Raw genomic sequence first — 27596 nt, 5'->3', positions numbered from 1 at the left:
CCACAACAAAAGCTTGGAGTGGGTTCAAATTCCAGCTTTTTTTTATACGAAATTCCTGAAGGAAAACATCATTTTGGGGTTTTTTTGATGAAAAAAAAAAAAAACCCTGGAGAAAAAATTGGGAAGGATAAACACAAAATCACTCAGTTTTTCCATGAAAAAAAAAAAAAAGTCCCAAAAATCAGAATTTGGGATTTTCCAGCTTTTTTTCCCCACAAAATTCCTGAAGTAAAACCTCATTTTAGGGTTTGGATTTTTTTGGGGGGTGGAAAAAAAGGTCCCAAAAAATCAGAATTTGGGATTTTCCAGCTTTTTAAATACAAAATTCCTGAAGTAAAACCTCATTTAGGATTTTTTTTTTTTAAATAATTCAGTTTTTCCATGGAAAAAAAAAAGTCCCCAAAGAATCAGAATTTGGGATTTTCCACCTTTTTTGCTCCCCACAAAATTCCTGAAGTAAAACCACATTTTAGGGTTTTTATTTGGAAAAAAAAAAAAATTGGGAAGGATAAACACAAAATCACTCAGTTTTTCCATGGAAAAAAAAAATAAAAAAGGTCCCAAAAATCAGAATTTGGGATTTTCCAGCTTTTTTTTCTCCTTGGGAATCCTCTACCTGTCCAGATTTTTTTTTTTTTCCAGTTCTTCCCAAAGCTGGAAAACTCAGGAAGTTCCTGGAGGATTTTTGGGTTGAGGGGTGGAAGTGCTGCGGGGAGGGGGGAAAAAAAAAAAAAAAAAAAGAGGGAAAATTAAATAAAATCCACCTTAAAAATCAAAAAATCAAAAATAAAATAAAATAAATCCCCCCCCCCAAATAATTTAAAAATCCCACTCAAAAACCCCCAAAAATTCCCAATAAAATCCCCCCAAAAATACCAAGAAATAAAAAAAAAATCACTCCACAAAAAATTAATAAAAACTTTTTAAAAGTCCCTTAAAAACAAACAAAAAAATCCCTCAAAATCCCCTTAAAATAAATAAATATTTTTTAATCCCCCCAAAATAAAAATATTTTTAAAAATCCTCCCCCCAAAATCCTAAAAAAAATCCCCAAAAATCCACCCAAAACCCTCTTCCCTTAACACAACCAAACCTCCCCCAAAACATTCAATTCATTCCCATTTTCCCTTTATTTTCACCCCCCCAAAATTCCATTTATTCCCATTTTTTTCCTTGTTTTCACCCCCAAAAATTAATTCCCATTTTCCCCTGAAAATTTCAATTTATTCCCTTTTCCCCCTTATTTTCACCCCCAAAATTCAATTTATTCCCATTATTCCCATTTTTTTCCCCCAAAAAAATTCAATCTATTCCCATTCTCCTTTATTTTCACCCCCAAAAAATTCCATTTATTCCCATTTCCCCCCCAAAAATTTCAATTTATTCCCATTTTTCCCAAAAAAATTCAATTTATTCCCATTTTCCCCCCCAAAAATTTCAATTTATTCCCATTTTCCCCCCAAAAATTTCAATTTATTCCCATTTTCCCCCCAAAAATTTCAATTTATTCCCATTTTCCCCCCCAAAAAATTCAATTTATTCCCATTTTCCCCCCCCAAAAAATTCAATTTATTCCCATTTCCCCCCCAAAAAATTCAATTTATTCCCATTTCCCCCCCAAAAATTTCAATTTATTCCCATTTTTCCCCAAAAAATTCAATTTCTTCCCATTTTCCCCCCCAAAAATTTCAATTTCTTCCCATTTTTCCCTTGTTTTCACCCAGGAAATGGAAGGGAGAAGGCAGGGAACGGTGTCCAGGAAACCCCTGGACTGTTTTTCCCGGTTTTTTTTGGGATACCTGCGGCCCTGGGCTGAGTTCAGCTGCTCTTTCAGGGCGATGGAGTTTTTCAGGAGGCTGTCGATGCTCTTGAAGTAAACGCTGCTGTCGGTCATGTTCTTGATGGCGCTGGGAAAGGGGGAAAGTGGGGAAAATTGGGAAAAAATGGGGGGAAATGGGGGAAAAAGGGGGAAAAAGGGGGAAAAAGGGGGAAAAAGGGGGAAAAAGGGGGAAAAAGGGGGAAAAAGGGGGGAAAAGGGGGGAAAAGGGGGGGAAAAGGGGGGGAAAAGGGGGGGAAAAGGGGGAAAAGTGGGGGGAAAGTGGGAAAAGTGGGGGGAAAAGTGGGGGAAAAGTGGGGGAAAAGTGGGGGAAAAAGGGAGAAAAAGGGAGAAAAAGGGAGAAAAAGGGGGAGAAAAGTGGGGGAAAAAATCAGGGAAAAGTGGGGGAAAAGTGGGGGAAAAGTGGGGGAAAAGTGGGGGAAAAGTGGGGGAAAAGTGGGGGAAAAGTGGGGAAAAAGTGGGGAAAAAGTGGGGAAAAAGTGGGGAAAAAGTGGGGAAAAAGTGGGGGGAAAGGGGGGGGAAAGGGGGGGAAAAGGGGGGGAAAAGGGGGGGAAAAGGGGGAAAAGTGGGGGGAAAGTGGGAAAAGTGGGGGGAAAAGTGGGGGAAAAGTGGGGGAAAAGTGGGGGAAAAAGGGAGAAAAAGGGAGAAAAAGGGAGAAAAAGGGGGAGAAAAGTGGGGGAAAAAATCAGGGAAAAGTGGGGGAAAAGTGGGGGAAAAGTGGGGGAAAAGTGGGGGAAAAGTGGGGGAAAAGTGGGGGAAAAGTGGGGGAAAAGTGGGGAAAAAGTGGGGAAAAAGTGGGGGGAAAGTGGGGGGAAAGGGGGGGGAAAGGGGGGGGAAAGGGGGGGGAAAGGGGGGGGAAAGGGGGGGGAAAGGGGGGGGGAAAGGGGGGGGAAAAACCAGGAAAAAGTGAGTAAAAATGTTGAGGGAAAATGAGAGAAAATTGAGGGAAAATTGAGGGGAAAACGAGGAAAAAATGAGAGGAAAACGAGGGGGAAAATGACGGGTAAATGAGGGAAAACATGAGGGGGAAAACGAGGAGGAAGGAGTTGGAATTCCCAAATTTTGGTTGTTTCCCGTCTAATCCCAGGAAATGTCAAGTTTGAGGTGGTTTGTGCTCTAGGAGGTTTTGGGGGAAATGATCTTAAAAGGATTGAGATTCCTGCTGAGAGTTCCCAAATCCCAGCTTTTCCCTGGATCCAGTTGTTGTTTTCCGGGCCAGAATTCCAGGAATTTCACCCTCGAAGTGAAAATTCCTGCTGAGAGCTCAAAGCTCATCCCAAATTCCAACTCATTCCCTGAATCCTGCTGTGTTTTCCAGCCCGGAATTCCAGGAATTTCACCCTCCAAAGTGAAAATTCCTGCTAATCAAAGCTCATCCCGCCTGGAATTCCAGGGATTTTAACCTAGAGAGTGAAAATCCCAAATCCCAGCTCCTCCTGCTGTGTTTTCCAGCCCGGAATTCCCGGGATCCCGGTACCTGCAGGCGTACTCCACGGTGTAAATGGCTCCTTGGCTCTGCTCCTCCCAGCTCTGCATGTCGGACTGGGGAAGAAATTAAAAAAAAACATGGATTATAGGCAGGATTTAAATTGGGAATGGGGATTTGGGGGCGGAATTCCTGCCTGAGATGGAATTCCCTGGATCCCCTGGGATGTCCAAAGTGAGGAAAGGGAAATTCCAGAGAAACCTTGGAGATGTTTTCAGTCCCTAAAGGGGCTCCAGGAGAGCTGCAGAGGGATTTGGGATTCCAGGGCTGGAATTCCAGGACACGGGGAATGGATTTAAACTGGGAAAAGGGGGATCTGGGTGGGAATTTGGGCAGGAATTCCTGGCTGGGAGGGTGAGGAGGGAATGGGCTGGAATTCCCAGAGCAGCTCCTGGATCCCTGGAAGTGCCCAAGGCGAGAGAAGTGAAATTCCAGGGAAACCTTGGAGCCGTTCCCAGAGCCTGAAGGGGCTCCAGGAGAGCTGCAGAGGGATTTGGGATCAGGGCTGGAATTCCAGCACACAGGGGAACGGCTTCGAGCTGGAAAACTGGGATTTATTTTTTTTTTTTTTTCGGGAAGGAATCCCTCCCCGCGAGTGCGAACGGGGGGCTGGAATCCCCCAAAGAAATCGCGCCTTGGGGGGGATGAAGGAAAGCAAGCTGGGATGCCGGGATTCCCGGGGCTGGGATGCCGGGATTCCCGGGGCTGGGATGCCAGGACCGACCTTGTGCTGGGCCAGCTCGGGCAGGGAGCGGCGCACGTGCTCCTGCAGGCGGAACAGAGCCACCGAGGGCTCGTTGGCCAGCACGTACAGGCTCTCCGTGAACTTGTCCGTCACTGCCGGGGCGAAAACAGCGCCCATTAGCGGGAAACGGCTCCGCGGGAATCCACCGCGACACACGGCAAACGGCTCCGGAGGGACAGACAGAAAGAGCTCCACGGAAATAATCCACGGAAAGGCGCAGAAACCTCCCCACGGGATTCCGCATTAAAAAGCGCCGAGGGATTCCCAGAGGCTCTTCCCACCCGCAGCCGGGAATACAAACACAGCACGCCGCGAGCGGCAAAATCACGACGGCGGAGCGTCTCGCAGCCCATCCCCCTGGCCGCCGGGGCCCTCCCGGTCCCGTTTTTCCCGGTTTTTCCCGGTTTTTTTTTCCCGTTTTTCCCCGTCCCCACCTTTCTTCACCTTCAGCTGCATCTCCGGTTCCTCCATCCCGCCCGCCGCCGCTTCCGCTTCCGCCGGTGCCACTCCCGAAACAGCCCCGGAGGGAAACTCCCGGCAGGGAAAACAGCCCCGGGAGGAAACGCGGCCGCGGTGCCGACGTTCCGCTTCGGCGCTGCTACAGGGGATCCCCCACAAAAGGGTGTCACAGGCCTAAGTTGTCATTGTCACCCGTGGGGACACTCGGTGGCGCCCGGTTTGTCATCCCTGGGGATACTCGGTGGGTCCCGGTCACCCCTGGGGACACTCGGTGGCTCCGTGCCCGGCTCGTGTCCTCAGAGGGGTCTGGGGATGTCGCGGCCTTTGCCCCCCCCTCGGTGCCCTCCCGACGTGTCCCCAAGGTGTCCCCAAGGTGTCCCCAAGGTGTCCCCGAGGTGTCCCCGAGGCCAGGCGGCCCCGCTGTCCCCTCACGGCCCGTCCCCGCTGTGGCTTTAAGGCCGCCCGCAGCCGGAGGTGGGGCCGGGCCGGCCCCGGCAGGAACGGGCAGTGAGGGACGGGGGAGCCGGGGGGCCGCGGTGAGACCGGGAACGGGAACGGGGACGGGGACGGGGACGGGGACGGGAACGGGGAACGGGGACGGGGACGGGAACGGGAACGGGAACGGGGAGAGGGACGGAAACGGGCAGTGAGGGACCGGAGAGCCGGGGGGCCGCGGTGAGACCGGGAACGGGAACGGGGACGGGGACGGGGACGGGGACGGGAACGGGAACGGGAACGGGAACGGGGAGAGGGGATCGGGGAGAGGAAACGGGACCGGGAACGGGCAGTGAGGGACGGGGGAGCCGGGGGGCCGCGGTGAGACCGGGAACGGGGACGGGGACGGGAACGGGAACGGGAACGGGAACGGGAACGGGAACGGGAACGGGGAGAGGGGATCGGGGAGAGGAAACGGGACCGGGAACGGGCAGTGAGGGACGGGGGAGCCGGGGGGCCGCGGTGAGACCGGGAACGGGAACGGGGAGCGAGAGACGGGAGAGCCGGGAGGCCGCCGTGAGACCGGGACCGGGAACGGAGGGACGGGAGAGCCGGGGGGCCGCGGTGACACCGGGACCGGGGATGGGACCCCAGAAATAGGATGAGAAGAATGAGGGGGACCCCAGGAGCAGGGATGGGAAGGAGAAGAGGGACCCCAGGAGCAGGGATGGGAAGGAGAAGAGGGACCCCAGGAGCAGGGATGGGAAGGAGAAGAGGGACCCCAGGAACAGGGATGGGAAGGAGAAGAGGGACCCCAGGAATAGGGATGGGAAGGAGAAGAGGGACCCCAGGAACAGGGATGGGAAGGAGAAGAGGGACCCCAGGAGCAGGGATGGGAAGGAGAAGAGGGACCCCAGGAATAAGGATGGGAAGGAGAAGAGGGACCCCAGGAACAGGGATGGGAAGGAGAAGAGGGACCCCAGGAACAGGGATGGGAAGGAGAAGAGGGACCCCAGGAGCAGGGATGTGGCACCCCGAACCCCGCTGCAGTTCAGGGCTCCCACGCACTGAGGGTCTGTCCCCACCTATCCCTGTTTTCCCCGCTGTTCCAGCCCCATCCTTGTGCCGGGAAAGTGAAGGAGCAGAGCCCGGGACCTGCCAGAATTGGGTGAAAAAAGGGGGAAAAGAGGGAAAAGGCAGCAGAGGAGCTGGCGGCGGCGGGGGACAGCGGGGTCCCCTCGGCGTGTCCCCAGCGGGATCGGGACATGGCGCTGCAGGAATGTGGGGACGGTGAGTTGGGAATGCCGGGGGGGCCAAACTGCGGCCAGGATCCTCCTGGAAACTGGGATCTGCTGGGGAAATCCCTGAGCTGGGTGGGATCGTCCCCAAAAAGTTCCCTCCCCGCAGGGGTGACCCCGAAGTTGCCGGGTTTTGCAGGTGGAGCCGAGAGCCTGAGGAACCCCTCGGCTGCTTCCGTGGATCCCCAGAGCGGCAGCGAGGCCCTGGACGGTGAGTGTGGCACAGGGGGAAGAATTCCTAGGATTTCTCATCCCAAAAATCCCGGGAAAGAGCCTCAGATGTGGGAAATGCCGTTCCGATCCCAATCCCAAAGTTTGGCGCTGACTCCTCCTGGGAGGTGGCTGCAGCTCCACTCTGGAATCGGAGTTGGGAATCTCATTTTTCTCTGGATTTTTCCCAGTTTAATCATGGATCAGGGGCTGGAAACGCTTTGGGATTCATAAGGAAGAGGCTGAAACTGTTTAAATGTGGAAAATCCCATTCCAGTCCCAAAATTTGGTGCTGACTCCTCCTAAGAGGTGGCCGCAGCTCCACGCTGGAACTGGAGTTGGGAATCTCATTTTTCCCTGGATTTTTCCCAGTTTAATCACAGATCAGGGGCTGGAAATGCTTTGGGATTCCCAAAAAAAGGAGCCTGAAACTGTTTTAATGAGGAAAATCCCATTCCAATCCCAGAGTTGGGTGCCGACTCCTCCTGAGAGGTGCCTGCAGCTCCACCTGAAATTAGTAGAGAAGAGACCTGAAATAAATAGAGAAAAACAGAAAATTAGGATAATGAAGCCAAAGTAAATAGAGGGAAAAAAAAACCCCACAAAATTAAGATAACAAACCCAAAAAATAGAGGAAAAAAATGCAATATGAGGATAATAAAGCCAAAATAAATAGAGAAAAAGCCCCAAAATTAAGACAATCAACTAAAATAAATAGAGAAAAAACACAAAATTAAAACAATCAACCAAAACAAATAGAGAAAAAGCCCCAAAATTAAGACATTCAACCAAAATAAATAGAGAAAAACCCCCAAAATTAAGATAATCAACCAAAATAATTTGAGAAAAAACCGCAAAATTCAGATAACAAACCCAAAAAAATAGAGGTAAAAAAATGCAATATGAAGATAATAAAGCCAAAATAAACAGAGAAAAACCCCAAAATTAAGATAATGAACCCGAAATTGACAGCGAATAAACCCGAATTAAGAGAGAATTAATTACAATTAATTACAATCAATTAAAATTAATTAAAATTAAATTAAACCCCCCCTCTGTGCTGTCCCTGCAGGTTTCCCCCTGAAGCATTCCAACACCTTGACCAACAGACAGCGAGGCAACGAGGTGTCAGCTCTGCCGGCCACGCTGGACAGTGAGTGCCACCAGTGTCCCCAAGGGCTGCAGGGGACACGGGGACACCAGGGGAGGGGCTGGGACCACTCCAGGATTTTGGGGACCCTCTCCTCCCCCCTCCCCGAAATTTTCAGGAATTGTTTTTCCCTGCTGGCTTTGTCTCTTGCAGCCCTGTCCATCCACCAGCTGGCTGCCCAAGGGGAGCTCATCCAGCTGAAGGAGCACCTGAGGAAAGGTTGGTGTGCGTGTCCCTTTGGCCCTGCCAGGACCTGCCAGGTCCCCTCTGGTGACCTCAGACCCTCAGGGTGGTTTCCACTCAGCCATAAAACCCCCCCCCAAAAAAAATTTGGGGTTTTTTTTCTTGGGGAGATTTTTCCATTTTTTGGGTGTTTTTTTCCAGGAAAAACCCTCAAAAAAATCCTCAATCCCAACCACCCACCGGCTGCTTGGGGTGTTTTCCCAGCCCTTACTGGTTTAACTGGTTTGACTGGGAGCACTGGGGGGGTTCAGCCGCGCTGTTCTCCCCTCCCCCAGGTGAGAATCTGGTGAACAAACCCGACGAGAGGGGCTTCACCCCCCTGATCTGGGCTGCAGCCTTCGGCGAGATCGAGACCGTCCGGCACCTCCTGGACTGGGTGAGGCCCTGGGGGGATCCTGGGGGGATCCTGGGGGGATCCTGGGGGGATCCTGGGGGGCTGCCACGGCCGTCCAGCACCAGCCTGGGCTCTGCCTTTAGTCCTGGGGTCTTCCTTTAATCCTGGGATCTGTCTTTAGTCCTGGGGTCTCCTTCTTTAGTGCTGGGATCTCCTTCTTTAATCCAGGGATCTCCTTTAACCCTGGGATCTCCTTCTTTAATCCAGGATCTGCCTTTAATCCTGGGATCTCCTTCTTTAATCCAGGATCTGTGTTTAGTCCTGGGATCTCCTTCTTTCATCCTGGGATCCGTCTTTAATCCTAGGGGTCTGCCCTTAGTCCTGGGATCTGTCTTCAGTCCTGGAGTCTCCTCTCTCTTTAATCCAAGGATCTGCCTTTAATCCTGGGATCTCCTTTAACCCTGGGATCTCCTTCTTTAATCCAGGATCTGCCTTTAATCCTAGGATCTCCTTTAACCCTGGGATCTCCTTCTTTAATCCAGGATCTGCCTTTAGTCCTGGGGTCTCCTTCTTTCATCCTGGGATTTCCCTTTTTTATCCTGGGATCCCCCTCTGGGTTTAATCCTGGGATCTTCCTCTTTTGTCCTGGGATCTCCCTCTATTTTTAGTCCTGGGATCTCCCCAGGGGAGGGAACTGGGAAATTAAATCGTTCCCAGTAACATCAGGTGAGGGAACGGGGAAATTTCCCAGTGAGGTTTTGCTGTGGGCGCTGTGCGCGCAGGGGCGGTGCGGGGCCACGCGGGGGCGCTGTGCCCGTGTGTCACTCTCCGTGTCCCCCGTGTCCCCCGTGTCCCTCGTGTCCCCCGTGTGTCCCCCGTGTGTCCCCCGTGTGTCCCCCGTGTCCCCAGGGCGCCGATCCGCACGCGCTGGCCAAGGAGCGGGAGAGCGCGCTGGCCCTGGCCAGCATGGGCGGCTACACCGACATCGTCACCATGCTGCTGGACAGGGACGTGGACATCAACACCTACGACTGGGTGAGGGACACCCCCGCCGCCGGGGGACAGCGGGGACAGCGGGGACAGCGGGGACAGCGGGGACAGCGGGGACACCGGGGACAGCGGGGACAGCGGGGACACCGGGGACAGCGGGGACAGCGGGGACAACAGGGCCACTGGGGACACCGGGGACAGCGGGGACAGCGGGGACAGCGGGGACAGCGGGGACAACGGGGACACGGGGGACACGGGGGACACTGGGGACAGCGGGGACACCAGGGGACAGCAGTGACATCAGGGGACACCAGGATAAACCTCTCCATTGCCACCCGCACAGCCAGGGGACACCAGCCTGGAATTGGGAGAGGCTGGAATGGGATCAATCCCAGTGAGTCCCAGTCTGGAGCTGAGGGAGCCTGGAATGGGATCCCAGTGAGATCCAGCCTCAAACTGGGCAAACTCGGGGAGGGGAAATCCCAGCAGATCCCAGTCCAGAACTGGGAGAGGCTGGAATGGAATCCCAGTGAGATCCAGTGTGGAACTGGGAGAGGCTGGAATGGGGATCCCAGTGAATCCCAGTGTGGAGCTGGGAGATGCTGGAATGGGGATCCCAGACTGGAGCTGGGAGAGGCTGGAATGGGGATCCCAGTGAATCCCAGTGTGGAGCTGGGAGAGGCTGGAATGGGGATCCCAGTGAATCCCAGTGTGGAGCTGGGAGAGGCTGGAATGGGGATCCCAGTGAGATCCAGTGTGGAGCTGGGAGAGGCTGGAATGGGGATCCCAGACTGGAGCTGGGAGAGGCTGGAATGGGGATCCCAGTGAATCCCAGTGTGGAGCCGGGAGAGGCTGGAATGGGATCCCAGACTGGAGCTGGGAGAGGCTGGAATGGGGATCCCAGTGAATCCCAGTGTGGAGCTGGGAGAGGCTGGAATGGGATCCCAGCGGCTCAGGGAGCTCCTGAGGAAGACGAGGGACCAAGAGGATCCGTGTGAGCCCAGGGATGACCTTTCCCTCCCCATTCCCGCTCCACAGAACGGGGGCACCCCCCTGCTCTACGCCGTGCGTGGGAACCATGTCAAGTGTGTGGAGGCTCTCCTGGGTAAGGCAAAATCAAAATCAAAATCGAAAAAAATCAAAATCAAGATAAAAATAAAAATAAATCTGCTCCTGCTGAGCCCACCTTCCCGAAATTTCTTCCCTCTCAAGTTTCCTGCGCGTCCCCATTGACGAGGAGTTGTAAAAGTAGGATTCCTTCATTGCGTGGCTAAAACCAGTCCCGCGAGCTTGCTAGCATCCTCAGAGCCGCGCATTTTTATTCTGTTTTTAGAATGAAAATAGGCTTAAACACGGATTTCCTGCGTTCTTGCTGGACCTGTCCTAAGCTAAGATGGATCCGTGGCAGTATTTGTAATTTCTCACGCAAATTTTATGCGCGTAACTGTATTTTGTTTAGCCAGGCTACATTATTTTACGTACGTTTTTAATTTATTTTTTTTTTTCTGTTGTTACGACTAGAACTTGACTAACCTTGTAAAAGGTAAAGCTACTGAACTTTAAATCAGCTTTTAGGTCCTTTTCCTACGAATTCTTTTATTTGCTTGAGGCACTTCAAAAAAAAAAAATTCCTTTATTTCTTTAAAATAAGCTTGCGTTTCTACCTCTGTTTGCGTGGATTTGGGCGTCTTAGTTTGTCTGAGGGTTTTCATTCAGCTCTCGCAGCTCTGGGCCTGTGCGGACGGAGAATTTTGGAATTTTTTCCCCCCCATTTCTGACCCACAGCTTGTGGTGCTGACCTGACAGAGGAGGCGGATTCGGGATACACGCCCATGGACCTGGCCGTGGCCTTGGGACACAAGAAAGGCAAGTTTGCCCCTGAAAACGGGGATTTTCCCTGAGGAAAACAGGATTTTCCCTGAGGAAAGAGGATTTTCCCTGAGAAAACAGGGGTTTTCCCTCAGAAAACAGGGATTTTCCCCTCAGAAAAGAGGATTTTCCCTGAGAAAACAGGATTTTCCCTCAGAAAACAGGATTTTCCCTGAGAAAACAGAGATTTTTCCCTCAGAAAACTGGGATTTTCCCCTCAGAAAACAGGGATTTTCCCCTCAGAAAACAGGATTTTCCCTCAGAAAACAGGATTTTCCCTCAGAAAACAGGATTCTCCCTGAGAAAAGAGATTTTTCCCTCAGAAAACTGGGATTTTCCCCTCAGAAAACAGGGATTTTCCCCTCAGGAAAAGAGGGATTTTCCCCTCAGGAAAAGAGGGATTTTCCCCTCAGAAAATGGGGATTTCCCTCAGAAATCTGGGATTTTTCCCTCAGAAAATGGGGATTTTTCCCTTGGAAATCTGGGATTTTTCCCTCGGAAATCTGGGATTTCCCTCAGAAATCTGGGATTTCCCCCTCAGAAAATGGGGATTTCCCTCGGAAATCTGGGATTTTTCCCTCAGAAATCTGGGGTTTCCCCCTCAGAAAATGGGGATTTCCCTCAGAAATCTGGGATTTTTCCCTCGGAAAATGGGGATTTCCCTCGGAAATCTGGGATTTCCCCCTCAGAAAATGGGGATTTCCCCCTCAGAAAATGGGGATTTCCCTCAGAAATCTGGGATTTCCCCCTCAGAAAATGGGGATTTCCCTCGGAAATCTGGGATTTCCCCCTCAGAAAATGGGGATTTCCCTCGGAAATCTGGGATTTCTCCCTCGGAAATCTGGGATTTTTCCCTCAGAAATCTGGGATTTCCCCCTCAGAAAATGGGGATTTCCCTCGGAAATCTGGGATTTCCCCCTCAGAAAACGAGGAAAACCGTGACCAGACCCCCCCGAGCACTTCCCTGAATCCCCCCGTCGCTCCCTCCCTCCCTCCCTCAGTCCAACAGGTAATGGAGAATCACATCCTGAAGCTGTTCCAGAACAAGAAGAAGAAGAACTGAGGATCCTCTTCGCCAGGACCGCCATGGCCTCAGCCCCGCCTGGAACAGGCTCCAGGCATGGAGGAAATCCCGAACTTTCTGCTTTTCCCGGATCCAAACCTCTCCCAGGGGGTGCCTGAAATCCAGGGACGCTCATTCCAGCCCCGCCCGGGCTCTGCTGCTCCGTGTTTTCCACTGGAAATAAACTTTTAATTGGAATTCAACTCCTCGGTGGAGCCCAGCGTGCTGCCTCAGCCCATCCCAATCCCAGCGTTGCTTTGGTTTGGGTTTTTTTTTTTTTGGGGGGAGCAGCCACGAGGGAAAGTGGGTGAAAATTTCCCCTCAGCCTTCCGGAATTGCTGTTCCTTTGGGAAGGGAAGCTCCCAAAAAGCCGGAGGCAGCCAGGAAGGAACAACCGCGCAGGATTCCGTGTCACCGGCACCCCAGGCAGCTCAGGGCTGGTGACGGCACAGGGAGGGGACGCTGCTCCTCTGCCCCAGAGCCCACCAGCTGCAGCAGCATTTAGATAGAAATTAACAAATGGCATTCCTTGCTGAGAGCAGGAAGTCTTCTTGAAAGCAGGAATAATTCTTGAAAGCAGGAATAATTCTTGAAAAGCAGGAATAATTCTTGAAAGCAGGAATAATTCTTGAAAGCAGGAATAATTCTTGAAAAGCAGGAATAATTCTTGAAAAGCAGGAATTCTTCTTGAAAGCAGGAATAATTCTTAAAAAGCAGGAATTCTTCTTGAAAAGCAGGAATTCTTCTTGAAAAGCAGGAATTCTTCTTGAAAGCAGGAATTCTTTAAAAGCAGGAATTCTTCTTGAAAAGAAGGAATTCTTCTTTAAAGCAGGAATATCACTTATTATTAAAAGCAGGAATATCACTTATTATTAAAAGCAGGAATAATTATTAAAAGCAGGAATATCACTTATTATTAAAAGCAGGAATTCTTCTTGAAAGCAGGAATTCTTCTTGAAAAGCAGGAAGTCTTCTTAAAAGCAGGAAGTCTTCTTGAAAGCAGGAATATCACTTACTATTAAAAGCAGGAATAATTATTAAAAGCAGGAATATCCCTTATTATTAAAAGCAGGAATTCTTAAAAGCAGGAATATCACTTATTAAAAGCAGGAATAATTATTAAAAGCAGGAATATCCCTTATTATTAAAAGCAGGAATATCACTTATTATTAAAAGCAGGAATAATTACTAAAAGCAGGAATATCACTTATTATTAAAAGCGGGAATATAACTTATTATTAAAAGCAGGAATTCTTCTTTAAAGCAGGAATAATTCTTGAAAGCAGGAATTCTTCTTTAAAAGCAGGAATTCTTAAAAGCAGGAAGTCTTCTTGAAAGCAGGAATTTCACTTATTATTAAAAGTGGGAATAATTATTAAAAGCAGGAATATCACTTATTATTAAAAGCAGGAATTCTTATAAGCAGGAATTCTTTAAAGCAGGAATTCTTAAAAGCAGGAATATCACTTATTATTAAAAGCGGGAATAATTATTAAAAGCAGGAATATCCCTTATTATTAAAAGCAGGAATATCACTTATTATTAAAAGCAGGAATAATTACTAAAAGCAGGAATATCACTTATTATTAAAAGCGGGAATATCACTTATTATTAAAAGCAGGAATTCTTCTTTAAAGCAGGAATATCACTTATTCTTAAAAGCAGGAATTACTCTTAAAAGCAGGAATATCCCTTATTGTTAAAAGCAGGAATTATTATTCTAAAGCAAGAAATTATTATTGAAAGCAGGAATATCCCTTATTATTAAAAGCAGGAATTATTCAAAGCAGGAGTTCCATTCATTACTAACAGCAGGAATCATTCTTAAAAGCAGGAATGTCATTTATTGATCCTGTGTCCCTCAGCAGCGTCACCTCGGGGGACAGGTGACCCCCTGGAGCCTCTCCCCCAGCACCCCCAGGTGATACACCACGACCCTGCCGAAGAAATCCGTGCCGCTCCCAAAGGTGATCTTCAGCTTGTCCAGCACCGTCTCCTCCACCTGGAACCTGTGCAGTGCCCCGTGAAGGAACGACGCTGGGATTGGGGAGGTCAGACCCGCCCTGAGCGGCGAAATTCCCCCCGAAAATTCCCCGAATTCCCTCCCCGTCATCGTGCTGGGAAAGGATATCTGCATGGCGTGGCTGTCCTGGGGGTACAGCTCCGATATTTTGGTCGGTTCCTCACCTGTTCTGCAGCCTGGGGAGGGTAAGGGGGAGCTTCAGGTGTGCCCAGGAGCCTCCAGGTGCTGTCCCAAAATTCTCCCTGGCTCCCAGCTCCTCTTTGTTCCCCCACAGAGCTGTTCCAGGAGCCCCCAGCTCCTGTCCCAAAATCTTCCCTGTCTCCCACCTGCATCCAGGAGCTCCCAGCTCCTCTTTATTCAACCATGGAGCTGCTCCAGGTGTTCCCAGGTGCTGTCCCAAAATTTTCCCTGGCTCCCAGCAGCACTCAGAGGATCCCAGCTCCTTTTTATTCACCCACGGAGATGCTCCAGGTGCTTCCAAAATCTTCCCTGGCTCCCAGCTCCTGTTTATCCCCCCCCGAGCTGCTCCAGGTGTTGTCCCAGAATCTCCCCTGGCTCCCAGCTCCTGTCTATCCCCCCCGAGCTGCTCCAGGTGTTGTCCCAGAATCTCCCCTGGCTCCCAGCTCCTGTTTATCCCCCCCAGAGCTGCTCCAGGTGTTGTCCCAGAATCTCCCCTGGCTCCCAGCTCCTGTTTATCCCCCCCGAGCTGCTCCAGGTGTTGTCCCAGAATCTCCCCTGGCTCCCAGCTCCTGTCTATCCCCCCCCCCGAGCTGCTCCAGGTGTTGTCCCAGAATCTCCCCTGGTTCCCAGCTCCTGTCTATCCCCCCCCCGAGCTGCTCCAGGTGTTGTCCCAGAATCTCCCCTGGCTCCCAGCTCCTGTCTATCCCCCCCGAGCTGCTCCAGGTGTTGTCCCAGAATCTCCCCTGGCTCCCAGCTCCTGTCTATCCCCCCCGAGCTGCTCCAGGTGTTGTCCCAGAATCTCCCCTGGCTCCCAGCTCCTGTTTATCCCCCCGAGCTGCTCCAGGTGTTGTCCCAGAATCTCCCCTGGCTCCCAGCTCCTGTCTATCCCCCCCGAGCTGCTCCAGGTGTTGTCCCAGAATCTCCCCTGGCTCCCAGCTCCTGTCTATCCCCCCCGAGCTGCTCCAGGTGTTGTCCCAGAATCTCCCCTGGCTCCCAGCTCCTGTCTATCCCCCCCCAGAGCTGCTCCAGGTGCTCCTGACGCCCTCCTGGGCTCTGGGAAGGGCAGACAAACCTCTCTGCCCCTCCGTGTCCCCCCCGCAGGTGCCAGGTGTGGGTAACCCGGGCCAGGAGCCCCCGGCCCCGCTCACCTTCCAGCGTGCACAGCCGGCTGGAAAATCCCCCCTGGAATTGGATGTGCAGCTCAGAGATCTTCACGGGCCCGGGGAAATCCAGGGTGACCCACTGGGACGTGCCCTGGGTGGGGACAGCGGTGTCACGGCGGCGCAGGGCGGGGTGACGGCCGCGGTGTCCCCCGTGCCCGCCGCACCTGGTCCGAGTTCCAGCAGGTCTCCTCGCTGCCATCGAACAGGTGCTGCTTCCCGAAGTGCTTCACGTCCCTGTTGAGCACCGAGCTGACCCTGCGGGGACAGGGGACATCAGGGTGTGGGGACAGGGCCACCCCCTGGGGACATCAGGGACAGGGGACAGGGCCACCCCCTGGGGACATCAGCGACAGGGCCACCCGCCGGGGACATCAGCGACAGGGCCACCCGCTGGGGACATCAGGGTGTGGGGACAGGGCCACCCCATGGGGACATCAGGGACAGGGGACAGGGCCACCCGCTGGGGACATCAGGGACAGGGCCACCCGCCGGGGACATCAGGGACAGGAGACAGGGCCACCCGCCGGGGACATCAGCGACAGGGCCACCCGCTGGGGACATCAGGGTGTGGGGACAGGGCCACCCCATGGGGACATCAGGGACAGGGGACAGGGCCACCCCCTGGGGACATCAGGGCCAGGGCCACCCGCTGGGGACATCAGGGACAGGGGACAGGGCCACCCGCTGGGGACATCAGGGACAGGGCCACCCGCCGGGGACATCAGGGACAGGAGACAGGGCCACCCGCCGGGGACATCAGGGTGTGGGGACAGGGCCACCCCATGGGGACATCAGGGACAGGGGACAGGGCCACCCCCTGGGGACATCAGGGACAGGGCCACCCGCTGGGGACATCAGGGACAGGGGACAGGGCCACCCGCCGGGGACATCAGCGACAGGGCCACCCGCTGGGGACATCAGGGTGTGGGGACAGGGCCACCCCATGGGGACATCAGGGACAGGGGACAGGGCCACCCCCTGGGGACATCAGGGACAGGGCCACCCGCTGGGGACATCAGGGTGTGGCGACAGGGCCACCCCCTGGGGACATCAGGGACAGGGGACAGGGCCACCCGCTGGGGACATCAGCGACAGGGCCACCCGCTGGGGACATCAGGGTGTGGGGACAGGGCCACCCCCTGGGGACATCAGGGTGTGGGGACAGGGCTACCCCCTGGGGACATCAGGGTATGGGGACAGGGCCACCCCCTGGGGACACCAGGGCCAGGGGACATGGGTGACAGCAGGAGGGGACACGGGTGACAGCAGGAGGGGACAGCACTCACCGCGTGACCGTGTGGGGACACACCAGGGGCTCCAGGGGCATCGCTGCCTGCGGGTGACACCGTCAGGGAGGGGCAGGATGGGGACACCCGGGGGGGACACCCCGAACAGCGCTGGGGACACCTGGGGGGAATGGGGACACCTGGAGGGCATGGGGACACCCCAAACAGTGCTGGGGACACCCCAAACTGCACTGGGGACACCCCGAACAGTGCTGGGGACACCTGGGGGGAATGGGGACACCTGGAGGGCATGGGGACACCCCAAACAGTGCTGGGGACACCCCAAACTGCACTGGGGACACCCCGAACAGTGCTGGGGACACCTGGGGGGAATGGGGACACCCCAGACAGTGCTGGGGACACCCCAAACTGCACTGGGGACACCTGGGGGAGGAAGGGGGAAACCTGGGGGGAATGGTGACCCTCGGATAGTGCTGGGGACACCTGGGGGGAATGGGGACCCTCGGATAGTGCTGGGGACCCCCGAACAGCGCTGGGGACACCTGGGGGGAATGGGGACACCTGGAGGGAATGGGGACACCCCAAACAGCGCTGGGGACACTCCGGCAGCACTGGGGACACCCAAAGCAGCACTGGGGACCCTCGGACAATACTGGGGACACTCTGAGCAGTACTGGGGACACCTGGGCGGGAACGGGGACCCTCGGATCGTACTGGGGATCCCCGAGCAGCACCGGTGACACCCGGACACTATTGGGGACCCCCGAGCAGCACCGGTGACACCCGGACACTATTGGGGACCCCCGAGCAGCCCCGGTGACACCCGGCCAGCCCCGGGGACCCCCGGGGGTTCCCCCCAGTCCCCTCCCGGTCCCACCGGGGCCGCCCCGCACTCACCGCCCGCCGCAGGAAGAGGCGGAGCCGCCGCCCCGTTCCCGGTGTCCGGTACCGCCCCCGGCACCGCGGCGACACGGGGATGGCGGTTCCGTGTCCCCTCTGTGCCACCGGGACCCCTCCGTGTCCCCGCTGTGCCACCGGGACCCCTCCGTGTCCCCCCAGCCCCGGGGGTGACAGCTCCGTGTCCCCTCTGTGCCACCGGGACCCCTCCGTGTCCCCTCTGTGCCCCCCTGACCCCTCCGTGTGCCCCCGGTAGCGGTGCCCGTCCCGCTGCCCGGTCCTGGTGCCCGGGGGCTGGGAGGGATCCCCGCATTCCTGCATCCCTGAATCTCTGAATTCCTGCAAATCCCTGCAGCCCTGCACATCCCTGCGTTCCTGGATTCCTGAATATCCCTGCATCCCCACACATCCCCTGCAAATCCCTGCAGATCCCAGGATCCTTGCACAGCCCAGCAACGCTGCGCCTCCCAGCTCATCCCTGCATCCCTGCTCATCCCTGCATTCCTGCATCCCTGCGTTCCTGCTCATCCCTGCATCCCTGCATTCCTGCATTCCAGCTCATCCCCGCATTCCTGCTCATCCCTGCGTTCCTGCTCATCCCTGCGTTCCTGCTCATCCCCGCATTCCTGCTCATCCCTGCGTTCCTGCTCATCCCTGCGTTCCTGCTCATCCCTGCATCCCTGCTCATCCCTGCATTCCTGTATCTCTGCTCATCCCTGCATCCCTGTTCATCCCTGCGTTCCTGCTCATCCCTGCATCCCTGCATTCCTGCTCATCCCTGCACTCCTGCTCATCCCTGCATTCCTGTATCCCTGCTCATCCCTGCTCATCCCTGCATCCCTGCTCATCCCTGATTCCCCGCTCAGCCCTCCATCCTTTTTCATCCCTGTTCATCCCAACCTCCCTGCCCTGAATCCGTGTTCATCCGTGTTCATCCCGACATCTCTGCCCACCCCAGCATCCCTGAATCCCTGCTCATCCCTGCTCATCCCTGCTCATCCCGACATCCCTGCCCACGGCAGCCCCCGGCCCGCAGAGCTCCCGGTGCCGGCTGAGTCACGGCGGCCGCGCCGAGGCCGCCTCAGCTTCAGTCACCGGCAAAAATAAACCCGGCGAGAGCTGCGAGCCGCCGCCCCCTCCTCGTCCCCGTTCCCGTTCTTGTCCCCGTCCCTGTCCCTGTTCCTGTTCCCATCCCTGGCCCCAGCCTCGTCCCCGTCCCTGTCCCCATTTTGTCCCCATCCCCATCTCTGTCCCCATCCCTGTCCCTGTCCCTGTCCCCATCCCTGTCCCTGTCCCCATCCCTGTCCCTGTCCCCATCCCTGTCCCCCTGTCACCGTCCCTGTCCCATCCCTGTCCCATCCCTGTCCCCCTGTCCCTGTCCCTGTCCCATCCCTGTCCCTGTCACCGTCCCTGTCACCGTCCCTGTCCCATCCCTGTCCCATCCCTGTCCCCCTGTCACTATCCCTGTCCCATCCCTGTCCCCCTGTCCCTGTCCCCCTGTCCCTGTCCCCCTGTCCCTGTCCCTGTCCCTGTCCCATCCCTGTCCCCCTGTCACCGTCCCTGTCCCATCCCTGTCCCCATTCCCATCCCTGTCCTCCTGTCCCTGTCCCATCCCTGTCCCATCCCTGTCCCCATTCCCATCCCTGTCCTCCTGTCCCTGTCCCTGTCCCTGTCCCATCCCTGCCCCTGTCCCCATTCCCGTCCCCACACCGCCCCAGGGCTCGGCCCTGGCTGGGGACACGCTGCCGCCCGCACACACATGTCACACACGTGTCACACACCCGTCACACACGTGTCACACACCCACAGGGACACGCGTGACCGGCTCTGCTTTCCTCCTCCTCCTCCTCCTTCCCCCGTCGAGTTTCGCCTGAGAAATTGGGTCAGAAACCGCAGGAGCCTCATTTGCCCCCGGGCTAATTGCTCGTCTGGGGACAGAGCTGCCACTTCTGCCACCGCCCTGCTCGTCACCTCCCGCACGGCGGCGTCCTGTCCCCATCCCCGTGACCCCTGACCCCTCCATCACTGCACCACCAGGAGGATCCCGGTGACCCCTGAACTCTCTGTGACCCCTGACCCCTCTCCTCACCAGGAACCAGGAGGATCCCAGTGACCCCCGACCCCTCCAGTGCTGCGGAATTGGGAGGATCCCGGTGACCTTTGACCCTTCTGCTCCCTGGGAACCAGGAGGATCCCGGTGACCTTTGACCTCTCTCCACTGGCAACCAGGAGGATCCCAGTGACCCCAAATCCCTCCAGCGCTGCAGAACCGGGAGGATCCCGATGCCCCCAACCCCTCCATCCCTGTGGAACCGGGAGGATCCCGGTGATCCCCAACCCCTCTGATCACGGGGAACTGGGATCATCCCGGTGCCCCCGACCCGTCCATCCCTGTGGAACCGGGAGGATCCCGGTGACCCCCGACCCTCTGATCACGGGGACCTGGGATCATCCCAGTGCCTCCGACCCATCCATCCCTGTGGAACTGGGAGGATCCCGGTGACCCCCGACCCCTCTGATCACGGGGAACTGGGATCATCCCGGTGCCCCCGACCCGTCCATCCCTGTGGAACCGGGAGGATCCCGGTGACCCCCGACCCCTCTGATCACGGGGAGCTGGGATCATCCCGGTGCCCCCGACCCGTCCATCCCTGTGGAACCGGGAGGATCCCGGTGACCCCCGACCCCTCTGATCACGGGGAGCTGGGATCATCCCGGTGCCCCCGACCCCTCCATCCCTGTGGAACTGGGAGGATCCCGGTGACCCCCGACCCCTCTGATCACGGGGAACTGGGATCATCCCGGTGCCCCCGACCCCTCCATCCCTGTGGAACTGGGAGGATCCCGGTGACCCCCGACCCCTCTGATCACGGGGAGCTGGGATCATCCCGGTGCCCCCGACCCGTCCATCCCTGCGGAGCCGGAATGATCCCCCCGTCCCCACCATCCTCCCCCTCAGCCCTTTCCCGGCTGTGGCGGAACGCGGGGTCGGGGCCGTGCGGGGCTGGGGCCGTACCGGGAGTGGTTCTGTCAGCTCCTCCCGGCTCCGCTCCATCCCGGGACTCCTTCTCCCAGCATCCCGGACCCGATGATGGTCAGTCCGGTGACAAGCCCAGCCCAGCACGGCTCCAGACCCCCAGTTCTCATCGGGGCTGGGGCAGGAAAGCAGTGTTATAAATGATAAATCTAATCCATTAATTAAAAATATTAATAACAAATTTATTAATAAAAACAAACAAAAAAAAATCAAGAATTTGAGAAATAGAAAAACCCCGATAAAGCCACAACCAAAGCTGAGTTCCGATCCCGGGAATCGGCGCTGGGTGAACCGCAGATCCTGCCCCCCGTGGCACAGAGTCCCCCTCTGGGTCACAAATTCGGAGTGTGCAGGGCGTGTTTTTATCGTTCCTGGGCTTGTGCGGCCGATGACTTCACCGGCTCTTTGTGCGCGTGGTCCTCGATCCATGTTCCTCTGGTCCCTTTTCCGGATGCCAGCTGGGCGAATAGTTTTCCCGGGGAGACGCAAGGTTATGTCCGGGTTTGCCGGAACCAGGCGTTGAGATGCGTGTCCTTGATGGGATCGGGATGACGGATGCGGGGCGCTGAGAGCTCCGCCGACAGCTCAGCTCCGTCACCCACGGGTGACACCCTCCTTTCTTTCGAAGACGGGTGATTCTCTGCTTCTTGTCTTCCCGGAGCTCCGCATTCCTTAGGCTTAAAACATCACACAGTAACACACCAACTAACTCTATATAAGTTTATAAAGTGCCATAAAAAGAAAACACGAATTAATCCTCCAATATCTATGAAATCAGCCCCCGGCGCCTTTTCGTGCGGCGGGCGGTCACCGTGCGGCTCCTGCCCGAGCGATCCCCGGCCGGCGCTTCCGAAACAACGAGCCGGTGTCGTTGTCGTTGTCGTGGTGGTGGTGCCTTTCGGCGTTAATTAGTTGCGCTGATTGATTGATTCCCACTTCCGTGTAAAGCCCACCCCACCGTGGGAGGAATGACGGATTCGTCTCCAGAAACAGGCCGGTGGGTAAAATCAGCGCCGAGAGGCAAAAGAAACGGTGAGACGAAAGCAACAATCCCGTTTTCCATCCGTCGGTTGGTGCAATCCGACCGACGGATGGAAAAGAAGAGATTTGCCTTTACAGACAACGCGCAGGTTGGCTGGAGAATGGAACTGGGCGTTGAAAGGTGGAAGGAACAACGGGGGAAAGCCATAAATTCCGTAAAAATTAAACATTAAAAGGAGGGGGTTGTACGCTAAAGGGGAATTTTAGGTGTTTTAGGCACTCTGGGAAGTCTGGAACTCCCAAGTAGCTCAGCCAGTGGGGGAAGAGAGAGGGAAATGCGGGAATTGGGGTTAAAAGGAGGCTGCGTCCTCCCAAAACTGAGACACCGCAGGGGAAATGCTCCATGGCCTCTCTCTTTTATTGGAATAAAGCCAGAGGACTCCTCTGTCTCCTTTTGCTGGACATCAACCTCTGGCGTTCGTGGATTAAGTTTCCTGACACCCGGGGGATGTGGGATTCGGGGTGCACCAACACAGGGCTCTTTATTATTAAACGTATTTATTATTAAATATAATAAAGTCTCTTTATCCTTTATTTTTAAATTTATTTATTTATTTATTATCTGCATTATTTATCTGTTCTCCGTATTATTTTATTTTTTATAATTTTATTGATAATTTTATTTAATTATTTATTAATGACAAACACTATATGTTTATATGGTAAACTATATAATTACCCTTAATTTATTATTGTTACAGTCATTATTTATATTTATATCTATATCTATATCTATATTTATATTTATATTTATATTTATATTTATATTTATATTTATATTTATATTTATATTTATATTTATATTTATATTATTATTATTATTATTATTATTTAAGCCAAGAACTGGCCTTTAGTCCCCAAAGGGGCGAGGGCACCGGGGTCGCTGCAGTGTCCCCAACAGTGTCACCACACGTGTCACCGTGAGCAGGTGCGAGGGTGGCATGTGTCCCTTAATGAGCTTGGCTTTGCTGGCGGTGTCCCCGCACGGGGACAATTAGCACCCTGGTTAATGAGCCAGCGAGGAGTCCTGCCAGCCCCGCTGCTGATTGTGGCCGGCGTCCCCCGTGTCCCCCGCCCAAAATCACAGGCAGGGGAGAGCTGGTGGCATGGCCACCGTGTCCCCTCCCTGTCCCCATCCCGTGTCCCCCCCGTGTCCCCTCCCCGTCCCCTCCCCGCCCGGGTCCGGTCGCCGGAAGGGGGAAGGGAAGGCGGCAGTTTCCATGGAAACCGCAAAATAAAACCGATGATTTCCGAGGGGAGTCGGGCCTGGCCAGGGACCCCGCGGGGACACTGCGGCCCCTCCCGCTGTCCCCTGTCCCCTCCACATCCCGCTGTCCCCTCCCGGCTGTCCTCTGTCTCTTCCTGACTGTCCCCTCCTGGCCCCCCCTGTCCCCTCCTGGCAGTCCCCTGTCCCCTCCACATCCCCCTGTCCCCTCTTGGGTCCCTCCTGTCCCCTCCTGGTGTCCCCTGTCCCCTCCTGGTGTCCCCTGTCCCCTCCACATCCCCCTGCCCCCTCCTGGTGTCCCCTGTCCCCTCCACATCCCCCTGCCCCCTCCTGGTGTCCCCTGTCCCCTCCACATCCCCCTGCCCCCTCCTGGTGTCCCCTGTCCCCTCCACATCCCCCTGTCCCCTCCTGACTGTCCCCTGTCCTTTCCTGGCTGTCCCCTGTCCCCTCCTGGTGTCCCCTGTCCCCTCCACATCCCCCTGTCCCCTCCTGACTGTCCCCTGTCCTTTCCTGGCTGTCCCCTGTCCCCTCCTGGTGTCCCCTGTCCCCTCCACATCCCCCTGTCCCCTCCTGGCTGTCCCCTGTCCCCTCCTGGTGTCCCCTGTCCCCTCCACATCCCCCCCTGAGCCCGTCCTGCCCAGCTCCAGCCGGGCAGCTCCGCCGGTTCTCCCCGGGCACGGATCCTCCCTCCTGTCTGTCTGTCTGTCTGTCTGTCCGTCCGTCCGTCCGTCCGTCCGGTGCCCGCGTCCCGAGCACCGCCGGCCGCAGCTGCGGCTGAGCCCCGTTAATGAGCTGCGGGGCCGTTAATGAGCTGCGGGGCCGTTAATGAGCTGCGGGGCTGATGAACGCGGCCGCTCTCCCGGAACGGCCTCGGCAGCCGCCCGCCGACCTGAGCGGAATAACAAACGGCTCCGCGGGGCCCGGGATGGGGTCACCGCCCCCCCGAACACCCCAGAGAGAGCGGGGACACCCCGAGCAGGGACCCCCGGGGAGCTCCGGGACCCCTCTGTGCCCAGCGAGGCTCGGGGGACACCGCGGTGTCCCCACCCACGGTGCCACCACCCCAAACCGGCCACGCCGCCCGCCCGCCCGCCCGGTTTGGCTCCGTCCTGTTCTGGCCACCACAAAACCAACCCGCGTGTCCCCATCGGTGTCCCCAGGCCGCAGATTGTCACCCCTCCATTGCGACAGCAGCTGAGCCCTACCAAACTCATGTCGCCTGTCCCCCTGCGAGGGGCTGGGGACAAGCCGGGGCGCTGCCGCAGCATTGGGGACCCCCCCCCAAACCCCACGCAGTGCGGTCCCCGTGGGTGGTGGGGGGTCCCCGCCCCTCCCAGCCGGAGCCACCCCCCGCCCGCTGTCACCGCAGCCCGAGCGCGCCGCTGTCACAACAAAGGGAGACATCTCCGGGATGGGAAGGGCGGGAGGGTCGTCACGGCAACACGGCTGCGGGGATTCTTTTCACCCCAATCCCGGCGCTTCCGGCCTCCGAAACGCCGCCGAGGATCCTGCCCGGGGGGGTTGGGGTCCGGGGATGGCGTCACCCCAACGCCGCCGTCCGCGGGTCACCCGCTGGGGTCAGGGCTGTGGGGACACGGTGACAGCAGGTTCTGCCTCGTTGGGAGCGGCTCGGGGGGCTCGGGGGGGCTGGAGGGTCGTGGGGACCTCACCCTGGTGACACGGGGATACCGCCCACCCTGGTGACACGGGGACACCGCCCCGTGCCAGCTCTGTCACCCCCGGCAGGGTGAGACCCACAGGAGTCACCTCCCGGCTGGAGGGAGGACAATGGGGACACCAAACTGGATCCAAGGATGGGGTGACTCCAACCCCAGTGTCCCCAAAACGACGGTGACACATCCCCGGGACCCAGTGTCCCCAAAAAACGGCCGGTGACACACCCCGGGTCTTCGGTGTCCCCAAAAAACGGCCGATGACACATCCCCGGGACCCAGTGTCCCCAAAAAACGGCCGGTGGCACACCCCGGGGCCTCGGTGTCCCCAAAAAAACGGCCGGTGGCACACCCCGGGGCCTCGGTGTCCCCAAAAAAAGGCCGGTGACACATCCTTGGGACCTCGGTGTCCCCTTTGAGGACATTTTTGAGTCCCCGAGAGGCTCCGGAGCCCTTTGGAGGGTCGCGGTCAGGCCGTGAGCAGTTTTTTGGGAGTTTTTTTTGGGACGGGTGACACGTGGGAGGTGCTGGGGACGCCCAATATTCCCGCTGGGAATCCGGGATGAATCCGTCTGATCCCTGATCTGAGAGCGCTGCAGGATCTCCAGGTGGAATTTAGGAAAGGTGAAGGGCAGGTGGAAGGATTTGGGGCTGCAGGGGAAGGTTTTGGGGGCTGCAGGTGACAGATTTTGGGGCTGCAGGTGAAAGATTTGGGGGCTGCAGGTGAAGGATTTGGGGCTGCCAATGAAGAATTTGGGGCTTCAGGTGAGGGATTTGGGGCTGCAAGTGAAGGATTTGGGGCTGCAGGTGTCATATTTGGGTGAAGAATTTGGGTGAAGGGTTTGGGGCTGCAGGTGAAGGATTTGGGGGGCCAGGATTTGGGGGCTGCAGGATTTGGGGCCTGCAGGTGAAAGATTTGGGACTGCAGGTGAAGGATTTGGGGCTGCAGGTGAATTTGGGGCTGCAGGATTTAGGGCAGCAGGTGACGGATCTGGGGGTTGCACATAAAGGATTTGGGGCTGAAGGATTTGTGGCTGCAGGCGAAGGATTTGGGGGCTGCAGGTGAAAGATTTGGGGCTATAAGAAGAAGGATTTGGGGCTGAAGGATCTGGAGGCTTCAGGTGAATTTGGGGCTGCAGGTGAAGGATTTCGGGCTGTAGGTGGCGGATTTGGGGCTGTAGGTGACAGATTTGGGGCTGAAGGATTTGGGGCTGAAGGATTTGGGGGCTTCAGGTGAATTTGGGGCTGCAGGTGAAGGATTTCGGGCTGTAGGTGACGGATTTGGGGCTGCAGGGGAAGGATTTGGGGCTGAAGGATTTGGGGCTGAAGGATTTGGGGGCTTCAGGTGAATTTGGGGCTGCAGGTGAAGGATTTCGGGCTGTAGGTGACGGATTTGGGGCTGCAGGGGAAGGATTTGGGGCTGAAGGATTTGGGGCTGAAGGATTTGGAGGCTTCAGGTGAATTTGGGGCTGCAGGTGAAGGATTTCGGGCTGTAGGTGGCGGATTTGGGGCTGTAGGTGACAGATTTGGGGCTGAAGGATTTGGGGCTGAAGGATTTGGGGGCTTCAGGTGAATTTGGGGCTGCAGGTGAAGGATTTCGGGCTGTAGGTGACGGATTTGGGGCTGCAGGGGAAGGATTTGGGGCTGAAGGATTTGGGGCTGAAGGATTTGGGGGCTTCAGGTGAATTTGGGGCTGCAGGTGAAGGATTTCGGGCTGTAGGTGACGGATTTGGGGCTGCAGGGGAAGGATTTGGGGCTGAAGGATTTGGGGCTGAAGGATTTGGAGGCTTCAGGTGAATTTGGGGCTGCAGGTGAAGGATTTCGGGCTGTAGGTGGCGGATTTGGGGCGGCAGGGGAAGGATTTGGGGCTGAAGGATTTGGGGCTGAAGGATTTGGAGGCTTCAGGTGAATTTGGGGCTGCAGGTGACGGATTTCGGGCTGTAGGTGACGGATTTGGGGCTGCAGGGGAAGGATTTGGGGCTGAAGGATTTGGGGTTGAAGGATTTGGGGACTTCAGGGGAAGGATTTGGGGCTGAAGGATTTGGGGTTGAAGGATTTGGGGCTGAAGGATTTGGGGGCTTCAGGGGAAGGATTTGGGGCTGAAGGATTTGGGGTTGAAGGATTTGGGGCTGAAGGATTTGGGGGCTTCAGGCAAAGGATTTGGGGGCTGTAGGTGACGGATTTGGAGGCTTCAGGTGAATTTGGGGCTGCAGGATTTGGACCTGCAGGTGACGGATTTTGGGATGGTGAATAACCCACAACACCAACTTCCCTGAGACCCTCCCCCCCCTTAAAAAAAAAAAACCCCAAAAACCAAAAAAACCCCGACGGGGGGTGTGGGGGGGGGGGGGGACGGACGGTGACCCGCGTGCCTGCCCCCCATTTCCATGGGGCCGGGCCCCGGCAGCTGCAGCGGCCGCACAAAGGAGGGGGAACAGAGGAGCTCTGTGAGCCGGGGGGATTGTGCCCGGAGACAGGCCGGGGGGGCTCACAAAAGGCAGGAAACGCCGAAGTCGGGGCACAATGGGCGCGGAAATGAGAGAACTTCGCTCTCGGGTTTCCGCGGGTTCCCACCCCGCAGGCGTGAAATAGGGGAGGGCGATTATCTTGATTTTTTTGGGGGGTTTTTTTTGGGGGTTTTTTTGGCGTTGCCGAGTCGTGGGAGACAGGCTGGTGATTCTTCGGGCACAGGCGGGAAGGTGAACCTCCCCCCCCCCCCCAAAAAAAAAAAAAATCCCAAATTGTTCAGTGATGGTTTTGTTCCCCCATTTTTTTGGGGGGGAGGGGGTCGTTTCTGGGAGCGGGAAGGTGACCCCCCCTCCCCAAAAACTAATAAATAAATAAATAAATAAATAAATCAGTGACGGTTTTGTTCTCCCATTTTTTGGGGGGGTCAATTCTGGGAGCGGGAAGGTGACCCCCCTCCCCAAAAATAAAAACAAACCCCAAATAGTTCAGGGATGGTTTTGCTCCCCCGTTTTTTGGGGCGTC

General features: G+C 55.9%; 3 protein-coding genes across 9 annotated transcripts; 1 reads left to right on the top strand and 2 right to left on the bottom strand.

Moving 5' to 3' along the window:
• Positions 1 to 463: 463 nt before the first annotated feature.
• On the bottom strand, positions 464 to 4641 carry BORCS8 (BLOC-1 related complex subunit 8). The gene is made up of 5 exons (XM_066205566.1): positions 4503 to 4641; positions 4048 to 4160; positions 3315 to 3379; positions 1800 to 1907; positions 464 to 706 (listed from the first exon to the last, which is right to left on the bottom strand). Exons 1-5 carry the CDS (start codon positions 4537 to 4539, stop codon positions 664 to 666), a joined length of 366 nt encoding a protein of 121 aa, XP_066061663.1. The 5' UTR covers positions 4540 to 4641; the 3' UTR covers positions 464 to 663.
• Positions 4642 to 4655: 14 nt separating this feature from the next.
• Positions 4656 to 12322, top strand: RFXANK (regulatory factor X associated ankyrin containing protein). Of its 7 annotated transcripts, none has more exons than XM_066205561.1 (10): positions 4656 to 4768; positions 6075 to 6252; positions 6370 to 6471; positions 7543 to 7623; positions 7774 to 7839; positions 8139 to 8239; positions 9107 to 9232; positions 10226 to 10292; positions 10973 to 11053; positions 12058 to 12322. In XM_066205561.1, exons 2-10 carry the CDS (start codon positions 6228 to 6230, stop codon positions 12117 to 12119), a joined length of 711 nt encoding a protein of 236 aa, XP_066061658.1. In that variant the 5' UTR covers positions 4656 to 4768; positions 6075 to 6227; the 3' UTR covers positions 12120 to 12322. The 7 variants fall into 7 exon arrangements, with proteins under 7 accessions (XP_066061658.1, XP_066061656.1, XP_066061659.1 ...); XM_066205559.1 differs by lacking the exon at positions 4656 to 4768 and adding an exon at positions 4974 to 5063; XM_066205562.1 differs by lacking the exon at positions 4656 to 4768 and adding an exon at positions 5116 to 5202.
• Positions 12323 to 13940: 1618 nt separating this feature from the next.
• On the bottom strand, positions 13941 to 17729 carry NR2C2AP (nuclear receptor 2C2 associated protein). The gene is made up of 6 exons (XM_066205565.1): positions 17630 to 17729; positions 16772 to 16818; positions 15650 to 15740; positions 15471 to 15576; positions 14251 to 14318; positions 13941 to 14130 (listed from the first exon to the last, which is right to left on the bottom strand). Exons 2-6 carry the CDS (start codon positions 16810 to 16812, stop codon positions 13990 to 13992), a joined length of 447 nt encoding a protein of 148 aa, XP_066061662.1. The 5' UTR covers positions 16813 to 16818; positions 17630 to 17729; the 3' UTR covers positions 13941 to 13989.
• Between the last annotated feature and the right edge of the window lie 9867 nt (positions 17730 to 27596).

The sequence above is a fragment of the Chamaea fasciata genome, unplaced genomic scaffold (genome assembly GCF_029207755.1).
Source record: "Chamaea fasciata isolate MVZ Bird 193981 ecotype frontalis unplaced genomic scaffold, bChaFas1.0.hap1 SCAF_28, whole genome shotgun sequence".
NCBI lineage: Eukaryota > Metazoa > Chordata > Aves > Passeriformes > Sylviidae > Chamaea > Chamaea fasciata.
Note: the sequence above shows the minus strand (reverse complement) of the source record. Positions and strands in the feature narration are given on the sequence as shown.